The 17,046-nt window shown below is 43.4% G+C and overlaps 1 protein-coding gene across 6 annotated transcripts in view; it reads right to left on the bottom strand.

Moving 5' to 3' along the window:
* The window catches only part of LOC102452998 (centrosomal P4.1-associated protein-like), a 70,533-nt gene that overhangs the window by 33,487 nt on the left and 20,000 nt on the right, over nt 1-17,046 (bottom strand). For all 6 annotated transcript variants that reach the window (XM_075924640.1, XM_075924636.1, XM_075924635.1 and 3 more), the window contains 4 exons: nt 9,984-10,229; nt 8,430-8,525; nt 5,859-6,000; nt 4,403-4,502 (listed from right to left, as the gene is read on the bottom strand). In XM_075924640.1, coding sequence (XP_075780755.1) covers nt 4,403-4,502; nt 5,859-6,000; nt 8,430-8,525; nt 9,984-10,229 — 584 coding nt within the window. The remainder of the gene's footprint in view (nt 1-4,402; nt 4,503-5,858; nt 6,001-8,429; nt 8,526-9,983; nt 10,230-17,046) is intronic.

Raw genomic sequence — 17,046 nt, 5'->3', positions numbered from 1 at the left:
CCATTTCCAAATCGCTGACTGAGATGCCTGGAATGACTGTCAAATCCAGTTCTTCAATGGATGCTTTATGTGGATGAATCACAAACTTAAACAGAGCACTGTGTTTGCAAAAGTCAACAAAACGAGACTTGAATGCCATCAGGAGCTCAGAAACAAATCTGGCAAGCTGCTTCAAATTGAAGCTATTACTTGGATTCTCTCTCTGATACGAATCACAAAACATTGGCAGATTTTGAAAAATTGTGAATCTGCACATCTCGATATTTTTTATGAAAACAGTGAATTTTGACTCAAATCCAAACGCTGCCTGCTGTAGAGTCAGGACTGTAGTGCCTTGCCCTTATAGCTTAAGGTTCAACTTGTTCAAATGACCAGTAATATATATGAGATGGTAAAACTTGAGCAACCAGTCACAGTCTGAAAGCTTGGGGTGTTCGACACCCTGGATATCCAAAAATGACTTAATTTCGTTAATGGAGGCAGCAAAATGAGACAAAGCTTTACCATGAGATAAACAGTGAGCACTGCTGTGCATTATTAGATCGGGGTATTTGGAATTCACTTCCTCGAGAAGTGACTGAAACTGATGGTGATTAAGTGCTCGGGCAAGAATCCAATTGATAATGCTAACAACCAGTCCCATTACTTTTTCGAGTTTGGTTCCACAAGATTGTGCACAAAGTGCCTCCTGATGCACAATACAATAAAAGTACAAAAGCAGTCAGTTCAGCTGTTCTGACAAAAGAATAAGGAATCCCCTGTATTTGCCGACCACGTGAGGTGCACCGTCTGTATGCACAGATAAAAGATTATCCAACTGTATTTCTTTCTTTTTTACAAAGTTCATCACAGTTTTAAGAATGTCTTCTTTTCTTGTTCGATTTTTTATTGGTTCTCTCTCAATCATTTCTTCATGCACAGCATTTCCACAAATATATTGTCCCAGAATACACAACTGATTAACGTTGCATATTTTGGTTGTCTCGTCCAAAGCTAACAAAAAAAGTAGCTGTACTCAAATTTTGTATTTGTTCCTTGTCAGTTTGACGGGCCATTTTCATAGCTCTGTCATGAACTGTTTTTGCTGATAATGGCATGTCTTGAATTTTCTGTAAGATTTTGTCCTTGTTGTGAAATGCATCAAATAATTCGTGACCAATTTTTAGCATGCATCTCTCCACATAATCCCCATCAGTGAAAGGCTTTCCCTCTTGAATAATGCTGTATGATCCTGCAAAACGTGCAGATTTTAAGGCATGCCAGCAAGTTATTTTGCCCAATGTTCATTTTTTATTGCAGCTCCTTGTAGGCTTTTTTTTGTGTGCCAACCTTGGGGTTTTGTCATGAAATCCCATTCTAAATTTGATTTTTTTGTTTGAGGACAGTCTCATACTACAAATGAGACCGTGTAAAGATCCAGACCTATCGACAAATGCACACACAAGTCTGTCCGCTCATTTTGAAAATATCAGTACTCATCGTCTCTCTTTTTCTTCACCATTTTTACTATTGGGGGCCACACAGTTTCCCATCACGTATGATGATGGAAAGATTTCTCAACCAATCAAATAAAAAGAGAATATGCACTAACCCCAATGCGTGGAGAGGATGGATGGTTATTAAAATGAACAGTTAAAGGTGAAACAGACTAAAAAAGACCATCGTGAAATGTGTAATTTTGCATTTTTTAAATTTTGAATTAACTTTTCATTCTACTTTAAAGAATTGTGTGTATTTTGGGAATACAAAAGAGCCATATTTGGTTCTGTTCTGAGCCATATTTGGCTCTAGAGCCATGGGTTGCAAACCCGTGTTTGTTAATCACTTTTTAGAAAGTCTAAAAAACCCTTCTAGAGTGTTTGGCTAGCATAGGATAAAACTTACTTCTGAAATACCCAGACATTCCTTTACAAACCTGTTAATTCAGTCCTTGTGCAGAGCTATCTTAGAATTTTTATTTACATGTGTCCAAACTATTGTCCTAGTTCCACTTTCATACATCATTGTCCTTATCCATGAGCCATCAAGTTTCTAAAATACCCTTAATGGTCCTCACTTAGCATGTCTATATTAGTAAAACAGGTTTGTATTTCATATTTCTAACTTCACATACAGTAATAATATGTGCACATAAACCGAAATACACATTCAGCAGATTACAACTTTTCTAATGATACCTTACATTAAATATTTTGCATAGAATATTTCCTAGTCATGCATATTCATATCTGTGACAGGGCATCTGCCCTACACTGGCCCTTTAAGGGTTAAAACTCAGCCCAAGGAGAGGGCTGGAATGATGAAGCTATGGAGCCAGCAGCTGTGGCCGGTATGAGCCAATTAGGGCCCAGCTGAGGGCAGTATAAAGAAAGGCTCCTGGAGGGGTAGAGACAGGCTCAGTCTTGCTGTGGAGCAGGAGGGATCTAGCAAACAAGGAAGTAAGAGGCTTCCTGACTTAGAGCAGGGGTGAGGGAAAGGTAGGCAGAGCTGGGGAAGCTATGGCCAGGCAAGTTTCCAGGCTGCAGGGCCTGAAGCAAGACCTGGGGCTACTAGGGCTGCAGAGAAGCAGCCAGGATAGGCAAAGGCAGCAGGCGCCCCCTTGCTGATGATGAGTGCCCATTTCAGACTGCAGTTTGCCCCTGAGGGTTCCCAGAGCGAGAGGACATGAGGGCACTGTGGTAGGGCAATATCCAAGAGGGAAGGGTGCCACAGTCTAGGAGGGATGTGGGTCCTAATACACAGCAGTTCAGAAAAAAACAGGTAACAGCAGGCGAGACACCCGCTGAAATGGGGTGCTCCAGAGCAGAAGAGCTCATTCCCAAAGCTACTGGCAGGAGGTGCCATGGGGGTAAGCCTCGACCATGTTACAATATCCATAAGCATATTTCCATAAGGAATATGAAATGCACCATCTCATATGCCCACGCTTATTAATCTTATTATGCTAGGTCAACAGTTTCAAACTTGAATGCCCGAATTTAAAGCTCTTTAGTACATGAAGAGGCACCTATATTAGCAGACTGATTTCAGATACTTAGACTCTGGACTTCTGACTGAGTATGAATTTTTCAGCATCTAATTTAGGTGCCTATATATGGATTTAAGGGCCTAACTTTAGGCAGCCAAGTTGGAAAATGATGGCCCTGCTAGTTATTTTTATTCAATAACACCTGCCTAATAATAGCTATCCCTTCCACTGACGTGAGAACTATATGACACACAAACTTATTTCCTTCTATGCTATTTCTAGTTTTACTAAGTATGATACTGGAGAAAATAAGAACAACCTCTAAGGAAGAGGTAAATTTGCCTGCAGCTAAGGCAATATTACTGTTTTGTGTAATATTTTATCATATAGAAAGGAACATAGGGTATCAGTTTGAGCTTGTGTTACTCTATTGGTGGACAAAGAGGAAACAGGAATCTATTGTTCTGGGTTTCGAAAAAGAGTGATACTAAATTGTAATCTTCTAAGTGAGAAAAGATATAGAAAGGTGGAAGAGCTGGTGGACAGGCTTGAAAATCAAATACAGGCCTGACACCAGTTTCAAGTGGACAAAAGCCACTGACACATTTGACGCTAAGGGCCAAATGATAAAGAGTTCTCAGCACCCAACGGCTCCCATTGCGACACTCATCCAGTGTGCTGAGTGCTGTTGAAAATCTGGCTCCACATTGCATCTTTATTTGTTGATCTCAGTTCAGAGCATATCACAAGGCTCAAAGGTTTGATACTGCCCAAAGGGCTGAGCACTTTGTGTCCAGTTCAACAAAACACTTAAGCACGTGCTGATCTTTAAGCATGTGAGCAATTTCACTGATTAAGCACCTGGGATTACTCAGGTGCTCAATTTGCAGGACCAATACCAGCATTCTTAGCACTGGGCAGACTAGAGAATTAAGTGCATACTAGAAGAGACCAAAAGCAGAAGGACGTGATTATCAAACAGCACCTCCCAAAAAGAAAATGTGTCCTATTCTATCAGGACAATAAATATAGAAATAATAAAGTTTTATATCTGCACATATACTGGGTACATAGGAAAGGATGCAACTAACAATTATTATTATTATTTTATTTACAGGCCCCTCATAATCCGAGGCCCTAAGATGTAGCTTACTTATCTTGTATATAAATCCAGCACTGTTTGGAGGAGGCTAAATTATGAGTAGGATAGTGTGAATACTAAACAGCCCACAAAATGTCGGCAGTATCATATGCCAACAGCATTTACAGTGCTTAGTTTTGATTTGTGGGATCAAATCTAACATTATTCATAGGTGAGGGGAGAAATACCCCTTTGCGCTAAGAGCGAGAACAAGGCCCAGGTACCATTTAAACCAATAGGGACTTGTAGAAACAAGTTGAATCGTTTTATCAGTACAGCTAAGATCACGGTACCTGCTGGTGGGTTTCTATTATTTGAGAATCTACTTTAAGTTGCTCTTCAACAAATTCTTCAAAAGTCTTCTGTCGTACACCAATTCCTGGTCTGATTGGTCTAGGCAAAGAATAAGGTGGCATCAATTGTAATAACTTCCCAACTATATTTCTTTATAATTATAGTACAGCTCACCTTCAGTTCAGATTTCAAAGGTAATCTGTTTTAAAAAGGGTGGGTGGCAGAGAAATGAATGGCATAACCTGACACCTGTTAACACCAGGCCATAGGAGCCCAAGCCTAGTGGGTGGAGCCAATGTCAAAAGTCAGGAATTGGAGCTGAAGGTTAGAGCTGGAATCAGGAAAGGGAGCAGGGGAGGAGCAGAATAAGGCTGCTGCCCGCCTCCACCCTTGTAAAACTTCGCCCTTGCATAATAGTCAATCAGTGATCCACCTAGTAGCAGAGACAGCTTCCTGGAACACCCTCCATGTTCATGTGGGTAATGAATGTAATATACTGCTCCTGGGTGTATCAGCAATCATGGGGATACTGCTAACTCAGGTATCCATGGATGGCATACCCTGTGGTGCTAGTCTCCCTTGGTTTGTGCTAGGAATGTTAAAAAGGGGGGGGAGGGGGATTGTAAATGTGTAACTGCTGAATTTTTCAGCAGTCACATGTTCACACATGGGGGGCGAGGGATGGAGGTAGCTCCACTGGAGACAGTGCTCATGGGGAGCCGGCTTTTAAGCATTTTATCCCAGTTCTTTTACAATAAACAGTTCTGTTTGTACCAGTCTTGGACTCCATCTTTTACTTCTATGAAACAGGGCAGTCTGGGTTGGACTTCAGTTACCTGGGTAGCTTAGAATACAGAGCTCTGTACAAAAGTCCTCTCCTCTCCCTGTGTTTTAAACTAAAAAGGCCTCTGGAGGTTATTACCCAGGAGTTTGAGCTGATCTGTTCTGGTGTATTGGGAAACTAGAGCAAACCCTGTGAAAAGGAATATGAAGAGGCCTATCATCGGGATTATATTTTTCTTCTTTGGCTGATTAGCCTGCACACCCCTTTACACTCCCCAGTGTGCTAAGGGTGGCTGGCCCCTTCCCAGCATATTTCCTCCATTTGACTTTTTTTCCAGGAGGTGATTGCATGTTGTCATTGGTGTTTCAGCTCTTGAACTTGCACTTCTACCCAAGAGCTATGGATCTGTCCCACCTCCGCCCATGCACACAAGCTAATCTCATAGCAGGGGAAGGAGCTTTGAGATGGTACTCACTGATAGGTTAGTATTTGCAACTGTAAGACTTGTTGTATGCAGGGGCGCTGGAACAATTTGTGTAGTGGACATGTTGACAGCCATTAAATCAAACTCTAAACTCTCTATATAGAAATCACTTCAAGCCAGGGGGTGTGGCGTACACTGGCAGTTTCGTCTGCATCATTGTAAGTGACAAACTAAACCCTTTCCTTACCTGTCTTCCAAGTTTTTAGTCCTTGCATTCATTCTTACACCAAAAGGGGAAAGGGGAATCTGTTCATCATTTTGCTCTTCCTCTTCTTCTTTAATGGCAGGCAAAGTTTTAGGACAAGCCTCTTCCTTTAGTGGGCTTTCATCTAAACAACAGGGAGGAAGGACATTAGGAGAAGACCTTGAGTCAAGTTTTCTATAACTTCTAGCATTTTTTTTAATATCTGAAAATGCTTCCTGGAATATTTTAACCTTAACTTAGCTGGAAGATTGAGATTCACAAAAGAGCTTAAGAATCACTAATCCTTAATGATTACAAAGGAGGACAGTGAAACTGAATTGACATGTGTTTGATTGCTAAAACTGAAATTAACTGGCTAGTGTGTATATTGGACAACATTGCTCTCTGCTGGCTAGAATTAAACCTCCTGAAGTATGTGTGCTTATGTCTCCTCCTACTGGCTGGCCTACTACATGGATGCAAGAAGAGCTGCACATAGCTTTTGTAATAGGAGGTTTTATTAAAAAACAAACAAATGAAAAAAAAACCCACCTCCCGTGTAAACTGCCCCCTCCCACCCTCCATACTGAACCAACTGGCAAGACTCACTACAACTGGTATGTTGTCTCTTTGATAAAAGCCTAATACTAGTGTCAAACAGCGGAGAATTATTCCTTTAGCTAAAGGCACAGAAGTCTATGATCAAGGAGCAGAAAAGCCCATGTTTGATACTTCTTGTTTCACACATATGACATAGCTGGCAACTAGTGTCCACTGTTTGTGGCATAAATACAGCAAGTGCTACTGAAGCCCTATAGACACACCTTGATTTTCCTCTCCAACAGACATCCCAACCCTTGTGTCAAGCCTCACTACCCCAGTTTTGAACAATGGAGAGTATTTTGCTCCTAGAGAAAAAGCAGCTGCAAATGTTTAATGGAGGTTAATAACTAGTTTTATTTAGCTTAAATTACTTAATGTAAGTGTCTCAGAGGGATAGCTGTGTTAATCTGTAACTTTAAAAACAATGAGTAGTCATGTGGCACTTTAGAGTCTAACAAATTATATATAATATTACTACAGTAAAACCTGTGCTATCCAGCACTTAACTATCCAGAAAACTTTAGAAATTAGCAAATTTCCGAGCCGGGAAACTAGAAGGAAACTGGTGCTTTAAGCCAGGCTGCTCCACAGACGCTCCCCGCCGCCCCTGCCAGATGTGCATGCAGCACGTACCTGGGGGAGGGCCCAATGGCTGCAATGGCCCCCCCACAGCTCCAGGCCGCCCGGCTACCCCCGCGCCTCCTGGTCTCCTCCCCCACAGGTCAGCCCCCTCGCAGCTCCATCCCCGGCAGGCTGCCCCCGCCATCTCCGCCCCCCTGGCTTCTACCCCCCGTCACCAGGCCACATCCTGCCCCACCCCATTGCTCATGCCCCTACCAGCAGGCCACATCCCAGACCCTGTTCCGCTCTCCCTCTTTCCCCCGCCCCATAGGCCCTGCACGGCTCCCTGCCCCCACTCCCAGATACCCGGAATTTTTAGAAAACCAGCATGACCTAATCCCTAGGCAGGTACTGTGAGGCAAGGGAGGTAATATGGCCCAGTGCATAGGGTACAGGCATGTGAGCCAGGAGAGCACGGATCTAGTTCCAGTTCTGCTATTTAACTTGCTGTGTAACCCTGATCATGTCATTTAAACTCTTTGGGCTTCATCTGGCATAAATTAGCATTGCTCTAGTCACTGCCTCTGGGCCTCTAGTCATAAAGTTAAGCTGATCATAAGGCGGAGTAATCATAACCCTGTTCCTCCCAGTGGTTCTTTTATCTGTCTGTCCATTGTGGGAGAATTTGTCCCTCCCACATGGATGCTCCAAGTCATTGGTCATGGGGGGGGGGGGGGGGGCGGGAGGGAGGTTTGTCCTGTTCCATGGTGACTCACAGGCCACATCTGTGACCTCTCATTTCCTAGAAGCTGTGAATCTCTGTTGTATTTTGTTGTGCACCAGTTTGGTAAATCTGATTCTTGGTAAATAACTTACATTAAAAGCAATGAGTAGTCCTGTGGCATCTTAGAGACTAACAAATAACCTCCCTTGCCTCTCAGTACCTTGCAGTGACTAAAGCAATGCTAATTTATGCCAGATGAAGATGAAGCCCAAAGAGTTTAAATGACATGATCAGGATGGCACCTTAGAGACTAACAAATATATATGTATATATATAGTAAAAACTGACTATATATACTGTAAAACCTGAGCCAGGAGAGCACAGATCAAGTTCCAGTTCTGCTATTTGATTTGCTGTGTAACCATATTACCTCCCTTGCCTCACAGTACCTGTCTGGCTTTACAAACAGTGCCAAAATAAACTCAGATAGTAGTTACTTTAGCTCTACCATTTTCAAACTTAGAGGAAAAAATAATATAAACAATATGCAGTCTATTAGGAAAAACTCTTCATAACCCCATCCCAAAACTGCTTAGCATGTTGCTTTTCTCTCTTACAGCACTTCAATTTAGTTTTTCAGAGTGGCACAAAAGCATACACTGCTCGGATCTGTTCCTGTAATTCACCTTCCCTTGCTGTGATTTCCTCTTCTTGAGCATCTTGTCTGGAAAGTTTTTTTGTGGGGCTTCTGGCACTTAGAGATAATGCCTCGATCTCTTTCCCTATAGTCAGAGAAACACCTTTTTATTTGTAGTTTATATACATTTTAATGCTACTAGCTGTCAGTTTTCAATTTAAGGGTCTAACAAAACATACTCATCATAATTTCCATTAAGCCCCAGTTCAGCAAAGTACATAAATATGCTTAACCAGTCATGTTTAAAGTCAGGCACAGGCTTAAAACATCCTGCTGCTTGTATCCCTTAGTGTTTCCCACTAGGGATGTGAAAGACTAGTCGACTAGTTGCTCCCCCCCCCCCCGCTGCTTGTATCAGAAAGAGGCAGCAAGGGGGTGGGGGAAAAGAAGAGGAGGTGCTTTAAAGAGGCAGCTCCACATGCAGCCTGGGGTCAGACCCCTGGATTCCACATGGCACTACTGCTTTGAAACCCGGGCTGCACGCAGCATTTCCCCAGCTGTATTTCCCCATGTAGTCCCCAGCTGACCCCAGATACCAAGTGGTGCCGCCGCTTTGAAACACCATGGGGAGCTTGTCGCCGGGCTCCCCAAGGTGTTTCAAAGTGGCAGCACTCTTGCTTTTGAAGAGCAGCAATAGCCTTGAGGCTGTTGCACCACTTCAAAGATGGAGGTGCCCTTATCGACTAATTGAATAGTTGATGCAAACTGCATCGACTATTCTATTAGCCAATTAATCTAAACTTAACATCCCTATCTCCCAATGTAAGAGGAAACCATATCCATGTGTTGTAGCTGGTCTTGCTATGCAGTACACTTAAAGGAAACTAGCACAAAGGTTCTTTGCGTCCCTTCCATCCCTACATAATACATTCTCTCATCTTTTCCCTGGCTTCCCATTTCTTGTTCTTACTCTCACTTTCTCTTGCTTTGGCTTTACTTCTTTCTTATCCTCAACATTTCTTATAAAGCAGTGTTTCTCAACAACCAGTGTCCAGACCAGTGCCAGTCCCTGACATCTCCCTAACAGCAACCCAGTCCCTGGTATCAAAAAAGTTTGAGAAATACTATTATAGAAAATGAGTGCACAGAATGTGATATAGAAAAGAGCCAAGCAGGAGCTTCCATCCCTACTTGTTTACGGCAAGGCCATCTGCCTCTGTGAAAACACAGATGCCAACACAGAGCCTTCCTCCTTAGCTAAGCAGACACATCTATCACCTTTGGAAGCCATGACAATCTGTTCCTTCTTAGCCTCTCCTCCCTGAAAACCACCATGTTCCCTACATTCTGACACTCAACTTTTTTATTTTAATCTAATGTTTATTTTCTGTTCCACCTATATCACTTCCACATCAACAAGCCTCTCAGTTCAGCACTGGAAACAGCAGTGCCACCATCTCAACCCAGTGGGAAAATTAGTTTAAAACTTTTTTTAAAAGTTTATAAATTCAAAAACCATCAAAATCATATGGGTTTTAGCTTTCATGATTTGCGCAATATCAAAATTGGGAGCAGATTTTCAGTGCCTTGATTAATTCCCCACCTGGAACTGGAGGTTGTGGGTGCTCCCCTAAGGCTTCAGAGCAGCTATTATTGGGTGAGGATGCTGGGGGACCTCTCTGAATGGTAGTCTGTGTTACAGATGGACTGGTTTGTACGTGTACATGGTTCTGGGCTTGTGGAGAATTCTCTGAAGGGAGCTGGACAGGAAATAAAGCAGCAGGAAACCTTGAAAGTGTTGGCATCATGGCAACTAGATGAGAAGGTGTGCCAGGATAGACTGAAAAACCTGTGATAACAAACAAAGGAGAAAAATGAGTCTGGTATAGTAATTCAGTACTGAACCAGAAAACTCTTGCTAACTAGGTATTATACTAAAATACTGATTTTTTTTCCATGTTTACTGGTGTTTTGATATTCAGCCAAAATGGTAAAATACTGAGTGTTGTTATAATATTTATTTTAATGTTTAAACCAAGCCTACCACAACCACCAGTTAGATACCCATAATTATTAAACACCACATACATCAAAGCATAACTCACTGTCACTTGAAAGGTACTCACAAAGTACCCCCAAGCAAAGAAAATCAGTTGCCCTCCATGCCTTCTAGGCCAGCTCATCATATAAAAATGGGACTAATCAGAAAGACCTTGCAATGGGTCCCAAAAGGGATTGAAGACATTCTCAGTGGAAGTGAGGGGACCTTCCCAAAGAGTAACCAGCCACCAGAAATACAAAATAGGGACAGTCAGTATGAGCACATCTAGGCTACAAGTACACAGCAGTGTTATTTCGGAATAACATCAGTCAAGCTGGAGTACTTCTTACTCTGACTCCTGTAACCCTCATTTTACGAGGAGTAAGGGAAGTTGGAGGAATAGTGCTCTACCTCAGATTCCTGCTGTGTAGACAGTGCCAAAAGCCAAAATAAGCTCTATCAACTTAAGCTACGCAATTGACATAGCTCAAGTTGTGTAGCTTATTTCAGCTTTAGCCCTGCTGTGGAGACGTACCTTCACTGTCTTTAACATTCTGGCCCCATGGAGTGACAAACTTCTAACCTGAATGTGGGGCACTCAACACTCAGTGCCCAGATACTGTGCCACAACACGCCATCTGTGCCTGTAATGTTTCTGATGTCTGTGTTAGTTTTAAAAAACACTATACATTTAAGTTGGAATTTTCAAATGAACCTAAGGAAGTTCGGCACTCAGCCCCCCTTACTGAATGTTACCTTGAGGCTCCTTTGAAAATTCTAGCCTTAAACTCTTATGCTCTTTTATGCTGTGCAACCACAAGCGAGGAGAATGTTTTCAATTTACTGTAAAAGGGAAGTGTAACATAACCACGTTTGCTTTGCTAAATAAAAACCAATACACCCATAGCAACACTTTTTTTTTCCAAAATAGAAATAACTTGGGGCCTGTTTTCCAAAGCTAGACCCATATAACTGCACACACACTCTAGCACATGCCTAATTTCTCTGAGTGCAAATAGCTGATGTGTGCATGTAAATTAGGCAATTTCATGTGTACTTGGCCAGACAGACCCCTGACTGTCTAAGTAGCACACAGGTGAGTGCAACAGACAAATAGGATGCATCTTGTATGCATAACTTAAAACATGAAGCATGATGCACTTTACTTTGAAAACCTGGCTTTCAGTTTCATGAGAATTAAAGCCTATTAATATAAAATGTAATAGAATTTCAATAGCACCAGTTAGCTAAAATGATTTGTTATTTCAATGCTATTTGCATGGCACACAGTTAAATCTTAACAGATAATTAGTGTCTTTTTGAATGAACTACCTCCTGAAACAAATTTTACAATTTTAGCCATGCAGTGTGTGCCTTCCCACACTACAAATAATTAGCTGTAACATCTGGCTAGTTGCTAGAGGTTTTCCACTCAATCATGTTGAATTCTTGACTAGTGTGCATCAAGGGCATAATATAACAAGATGTACTTGCAGAGCTACAGGGTTTGTGATTCCCACTCACTATGACGGAATTTAGGCAGCTGACAGCCCATGCAAGCCTAACATCTGTCAGTAAGAGGAACCACAAGGCTTAGAACAGAGGCTCATCTGCAGGATGGCACTTATAGCCTCGTACACGCAGATCAAATATTTTTACAGTATCACCAGGTTTTGTCAGACTGTGGAAAACGTGGGATCTCACTCAGACCATTTCCTAGAGGGCACTGCACAGACCATCAGTTGGTATCTTTGTTAACAGTCTCAGCTGAAGCAAAAATGGAATGAATGAAACCAGGAACTGAAATACCCCCTCTTCCTTTAGAGGCTGGCCCCAGTAGTCTGGCTTGAGGCTCAGTGGTGGGGTAATAGTGCCACCAGCTATGCTCCTGTATTGTGAGTTAACAGAGGCATTTCAGTTGCCGGTGCTGTTATTACGGCTGTTTCTAGGAGAATGAAATTCAATTTATGGCTAGAGCTCTGCAGAATGTATCTGGTCTATAGGATAAAATCCGGTCACGCTGTCCCAGTGGTGTCATTTCATGCTAAAGCACCAATGGATTCATTCAGAAGATCGATAACTGATCATGAACATTATGTTCACTAAGGAGAAGGGTTAAGGATCTTCATGTTATTGACAAGGGCTAGAACTGACTGTTACCTGGCCTCGGAGTCTGGTCCCATCTAATTCAGAACATAAATCCCCCAAGAGTAAATTGTATTTCACTTACAATATAAAGCTACATTCCAACCACCCTGAGATTTTTCTCTCACATCTTGCTCCCTCTACCCCGCTCTTGCTGCATGGTGGGTGTCATCCTGCCTCCCTCCTCCAGCCCCTGCTTATGCCCCCCAGACAGTGCTAGGTCTTCCTCTCCACTCCTTCCATTGTCCCTCCCCCACTCAGCTGCTCCCCAGATTCCTCCTTTCCTCTTCTCACTGGTGTTTGACCCTCCGGTTGCCACCCACTGCAGTTCCTCTCTCTCCATTCACTCAGCCCCAGCCCCTAACACAGATTTCCTCCTCACTTCCTATTTGATCCTCCATCTCCCCTTCTCCTTCTCTGTGTGCTCTTCCCGAGGCCGCCAGTGCTCTCCAGTTCCACCTAGCTTCTCCCTCCCTCTCTTGTTGGACTTGAGTTGTTCCAGTTTCAGAACTGGCAGGCCTAGCAGCAGGAGGGGAGTCCCATAGCTGGGCCGGGTAGCCAGTGAAAAAACAAACACATTTTGCAGTGGCTTGGCCACTGAAGCCCCCATGCTTTCCAGCATCCTGCTTTGTTTCTCAGCTCCAGCAGCAGCCAGCATGAGGCATCCTATTCAGCTGGGCTACTGCCAGCCAGTGAAAAACAGAAACACATTTCACAGGGGTTCCTGATTCCCCTCATGTTCCAGCACCCCTTAGCTGAGTTCTTTAAGCATCAGCCTCCATGATTAGACTCCAAAACATGGATATTCTAAACATTTTTGGAGAAGACTCCACGAAGCCCCTTTCTGAAAAAAACTGTAGAAATCAAACATATGCTGAGAATAAATGTAAACACTGCACTATATTCCTTTGGGGGACTCTACTGTACCCCAAATACAACTACATGTGTGCACAGTCTGTTCAGTAATCAATAATTAAGGATCAGAGGGGTAGCCATGTTAGTCTGAATCTGCAAAAGCGGCAAGGAGTCCTGTGGCACCTTATAGACTAATTGCAGTGTAGGAACATAAGCTTTCGTGGGCAAAGACCCACTTCATCAGATGCATGTGGTAATTAAAGGTATGTCTACACTACAGGATAAGGTCAAATTAAGATATACAACTTCAGCTATGTTAATTGTGTAGTTGAAGTCGAAGTACTTTAACTCGACTTTGGTGCTGTCCACACTGCAGGAAGTCGAAGAAAGAACACTCTCCCTTCTACTTCCTTTACTCCTGGTGGAAGAAGGACTCCTGGCATCAACTGGAGTGCCCCCCTCAGTCCAAAATAGTATGTCTTCACTAGCCCCGCAAATTCAAACTCTGGAAGATCAACAGCAGCAACTCTGTATTGTAGATATACTCTAAGAATCCCTGTAAAGAGAATCATTTCCTTTCCAGATAAGAGAAATGGAAAGTACAATTTAAGGGAAGAAGCAAGGCTTACTGTTAAAAGTAGAGCTAGAAATGGGAAAACCTGGAGGGTTTAGTAATGACCCCCATGTTAGACTTCTGGTGTGATACTGGACCCATAACTGAAAGCTTGATCTCAAGGCGAATCTTTCCATTGATTTAAAAAGACCACAGATGGGCACTTAATTTGCCTGTGCCTCAGTTTCTCCAGTCAAAAACCAGGGATAATAAAAATAATTGCCTGCCTCATAGGTGTTTGGGGTTTTGCTTAGGTACTTTGAGATCACCAGATGGAAAGGAAGTGGTTTTTTACAATTCCAAAACCTTTATGCTTCATTCATGAAGTAGGCGGCACTCCTCCTGGACCACAGCCTGGGGACTGGGACTTTCTGGGATGACTCCTCCTTCCACTGTGTGATGCTGGAGCAACTGGCCAGAAGGGAGATGGTGAACAGGGAGGGGGAGGGAAGAAAGGTAGGGAGGGGCAGGTCTGGGTGGAGTGGGAGTGAAAATAGGGGCAGAGCAGAGGTGGAGTGGGGGTGGGGGAAGCATCGGCAGCAGAGGTGGGTGGGGGAACTAATCTCCCCAAGCAGAAGTTTTGCCCACTACCCGTGCTCACATACACTCATTTCCATACACAAAATGTTCTTAACATAACTGTCACTTCTCAAATTCATTCTCTCTTCTCTGCTACCACCACAACCTCAGCCTGCTGCTTACTTCAGCCACTGTAATTCCTTCCTCTTCTGACCCATGTGTCTCTTCTATGCTGTTGTGTCCCTCACAAACTGTTCCTGACTGCTCCACTTAATTCCCAATGTGGTGCCATCTTCTTCCACACTTGGAGCAGACTCTCAGAAGAGGGACATTGTTCACCTACAGTACCTCATTGTGAGGCCTGGGGACATATTCTGACCTTGACACAGCCCTTTTATGCAAACTGTCACAGCATGAAAGGTCTGCAAGGCCCTTCTGAGAATTATGTCACTAGAGAGCCAAAGAGCCCTCCACCACTTTCATACACAGCGCCTGGTGTAGGAGCACCTGCTCTGGTTACTCTAGGTTACTGCAGCAAAGTCCACAGCCTAGGCAACCTTGTGGATGCTCTAACTTAGTGCTGCACCATCCCCTGGAGCAGTCCAGAATTAGAGAAGACACCTCTGTATCTCCCCACCTGCTCATCTACATTTTCTAGCAATTCACAGCTTTTCCCTTGCATTTCTTGGTAGCGCCTCGATTCCTATATACTAGGAGCCCTCCAATCACACTCCTGATGCACACAGCCAGGAAAGAGAGCAACTGGCATTTGGCTGATTCTCTCCTTCCAAAGCACCAACCAAGTGTGTTACCCAACGCTACCCTGGAAGAGTTTGGAGAAAGCAGTCAGTACTGTGAAGAAAGCAGAGCAATACTAGAAGAAACACAGGTGTCAACTTCCAACTTTGCCTAGGGGTTGCTCAACCCCCACTGAGCCCCAGGGCCTGTCCCCAGTCCCACCATTTCCCCAAGCTCCCACCCCCAACTCTTCCCCAGAACCCCCACCTCACCTCTTCCCACCCCTGCTTTGCCCCTGTCCTGCTTCTTCCTGCTCAGTCCCAGCCCTTCTCCTAAGTAAGCTCTGTTCCTGCTCCACCCCTTTTTCCCCAGTGCCTCCTGCATGCTGTGGAACGCCAATCCCTGAAGGACAGAAAGCACTGGGAGGAAAGGAGAAGAGCTGATCAGTCGGGTTTCTGGGAGTTACTGCGGGGTAGGAGACTTTGGCATCTGCTAATTTTTTTTCATGCATGCTCCAGTCAGTACCTATGAGAAGAATACTGAGGAAAAACAAAACAAATGTGGTGTGTGTACACAGAGAATAAATGGCCAGAGAGAGAGAAGGGATGTCATTTGGGTTCTAAAAAAAATATGTTAAATGACTTTCACTTCCAGAAACAGGAGTCATTTTAAGCACCGTAGGGGAGAAAAAAAGTATGTCACGCTATGCTACTGCATTTCCAGTATATTCTCTGGGAAAGGCAAAGTAATTAATGTCACTTAATCCACTGCTAACAACTAATTAGTAACTAGACATGAAGTACCATTGCTCAGACTCACAGAAACATGTCATCAAAGGCTACATCTAGACTCCCTCTTCCCAGTCCACACACGCCTTTTTCCGAAAGAGCTCTTTCGGAAGACTTCTTCCTCGTAGAAAGAGAATTACCAATGCTGGAAAAACCCTTCTGTTCTTTCAATTTTCTTGCGGAAGAATTCAATTGCAGTGTGGACGTTCCTCAAGTTTTGTTGGAAAAATGTCCATTTTCCTGACAAAACTCTGTTGTATAGACATACCCATAGTGGTAGACTTTGGAAAATGGAATTCTCTCTCTGGTAGGATGCTGATTTTCTCACTAAGGGTACGTCTACACAGCAACATTATTTCACAATAGCTAGTGTTATTTCAAAATAACTTAGCCCGCGTCTACACAGCAGGCAGTTATTTAGAAATAGTGTTGAAATAGTGTCAAGCTGGAGGACTTCTTCCTCCAACTCCTGTAACCCTCATTGTACGAGGAGTAAGGGAAGTCGGAGGAAAAGTGCTCTATTTCGAAATAAATGCTGTGTAGACACTCCCAATTTTGAAATACGCAGTTGACATAGCTCAATTTGTATACCTTATTTCGAGTTAAGCCTTGCTGTGTAGATGCACTCTTAGTCACATAAAAGGTGCTGAGCACCCTCAACTCACAGGCTGTGTCTAGACTGGCAAGTTTTTCCGGAAAATCATCTGATTTTCCGGAAAAACTTGCCAGCTGTCTACACTGGCCACTTGAATTTCTGGAAAAGCACTGACGATCTCATGTAAAATCATCAGTGCTTTTCCGGAAATACTATGCTGCTCCCGTTCGGGCAAAAGTCTTTTTTCAAAAGACTTTTGCGCAAAAGGGCCAGTGTAGACAGCATAGCACTCTTTTCCGCAAAAAAGCCCCGATCGTGAAAATGGCGATCGGGGCTTTTTTGAGGAAAAGCGCGTCTAGATTGGCCACGGAC

The sequence above is a fragment of the Pelodiscus sinensis genome, chromosome 3 (genome assembly GCF_049634645.1).
Source record: "Pelodiscus sinensis isolate JC-2024 chromosome 3, ASM4963464v1, whole genome shotgun sequence".
Lineage (NCBI taxonomy): Eukaryota > Metazoa > Chordata > Testudines > Trionychidae > Pelodiscus > Pelodiscus sinensis.
This window is presented reverse-complemented; position numbering and strand designations above follow the sequence as displayed.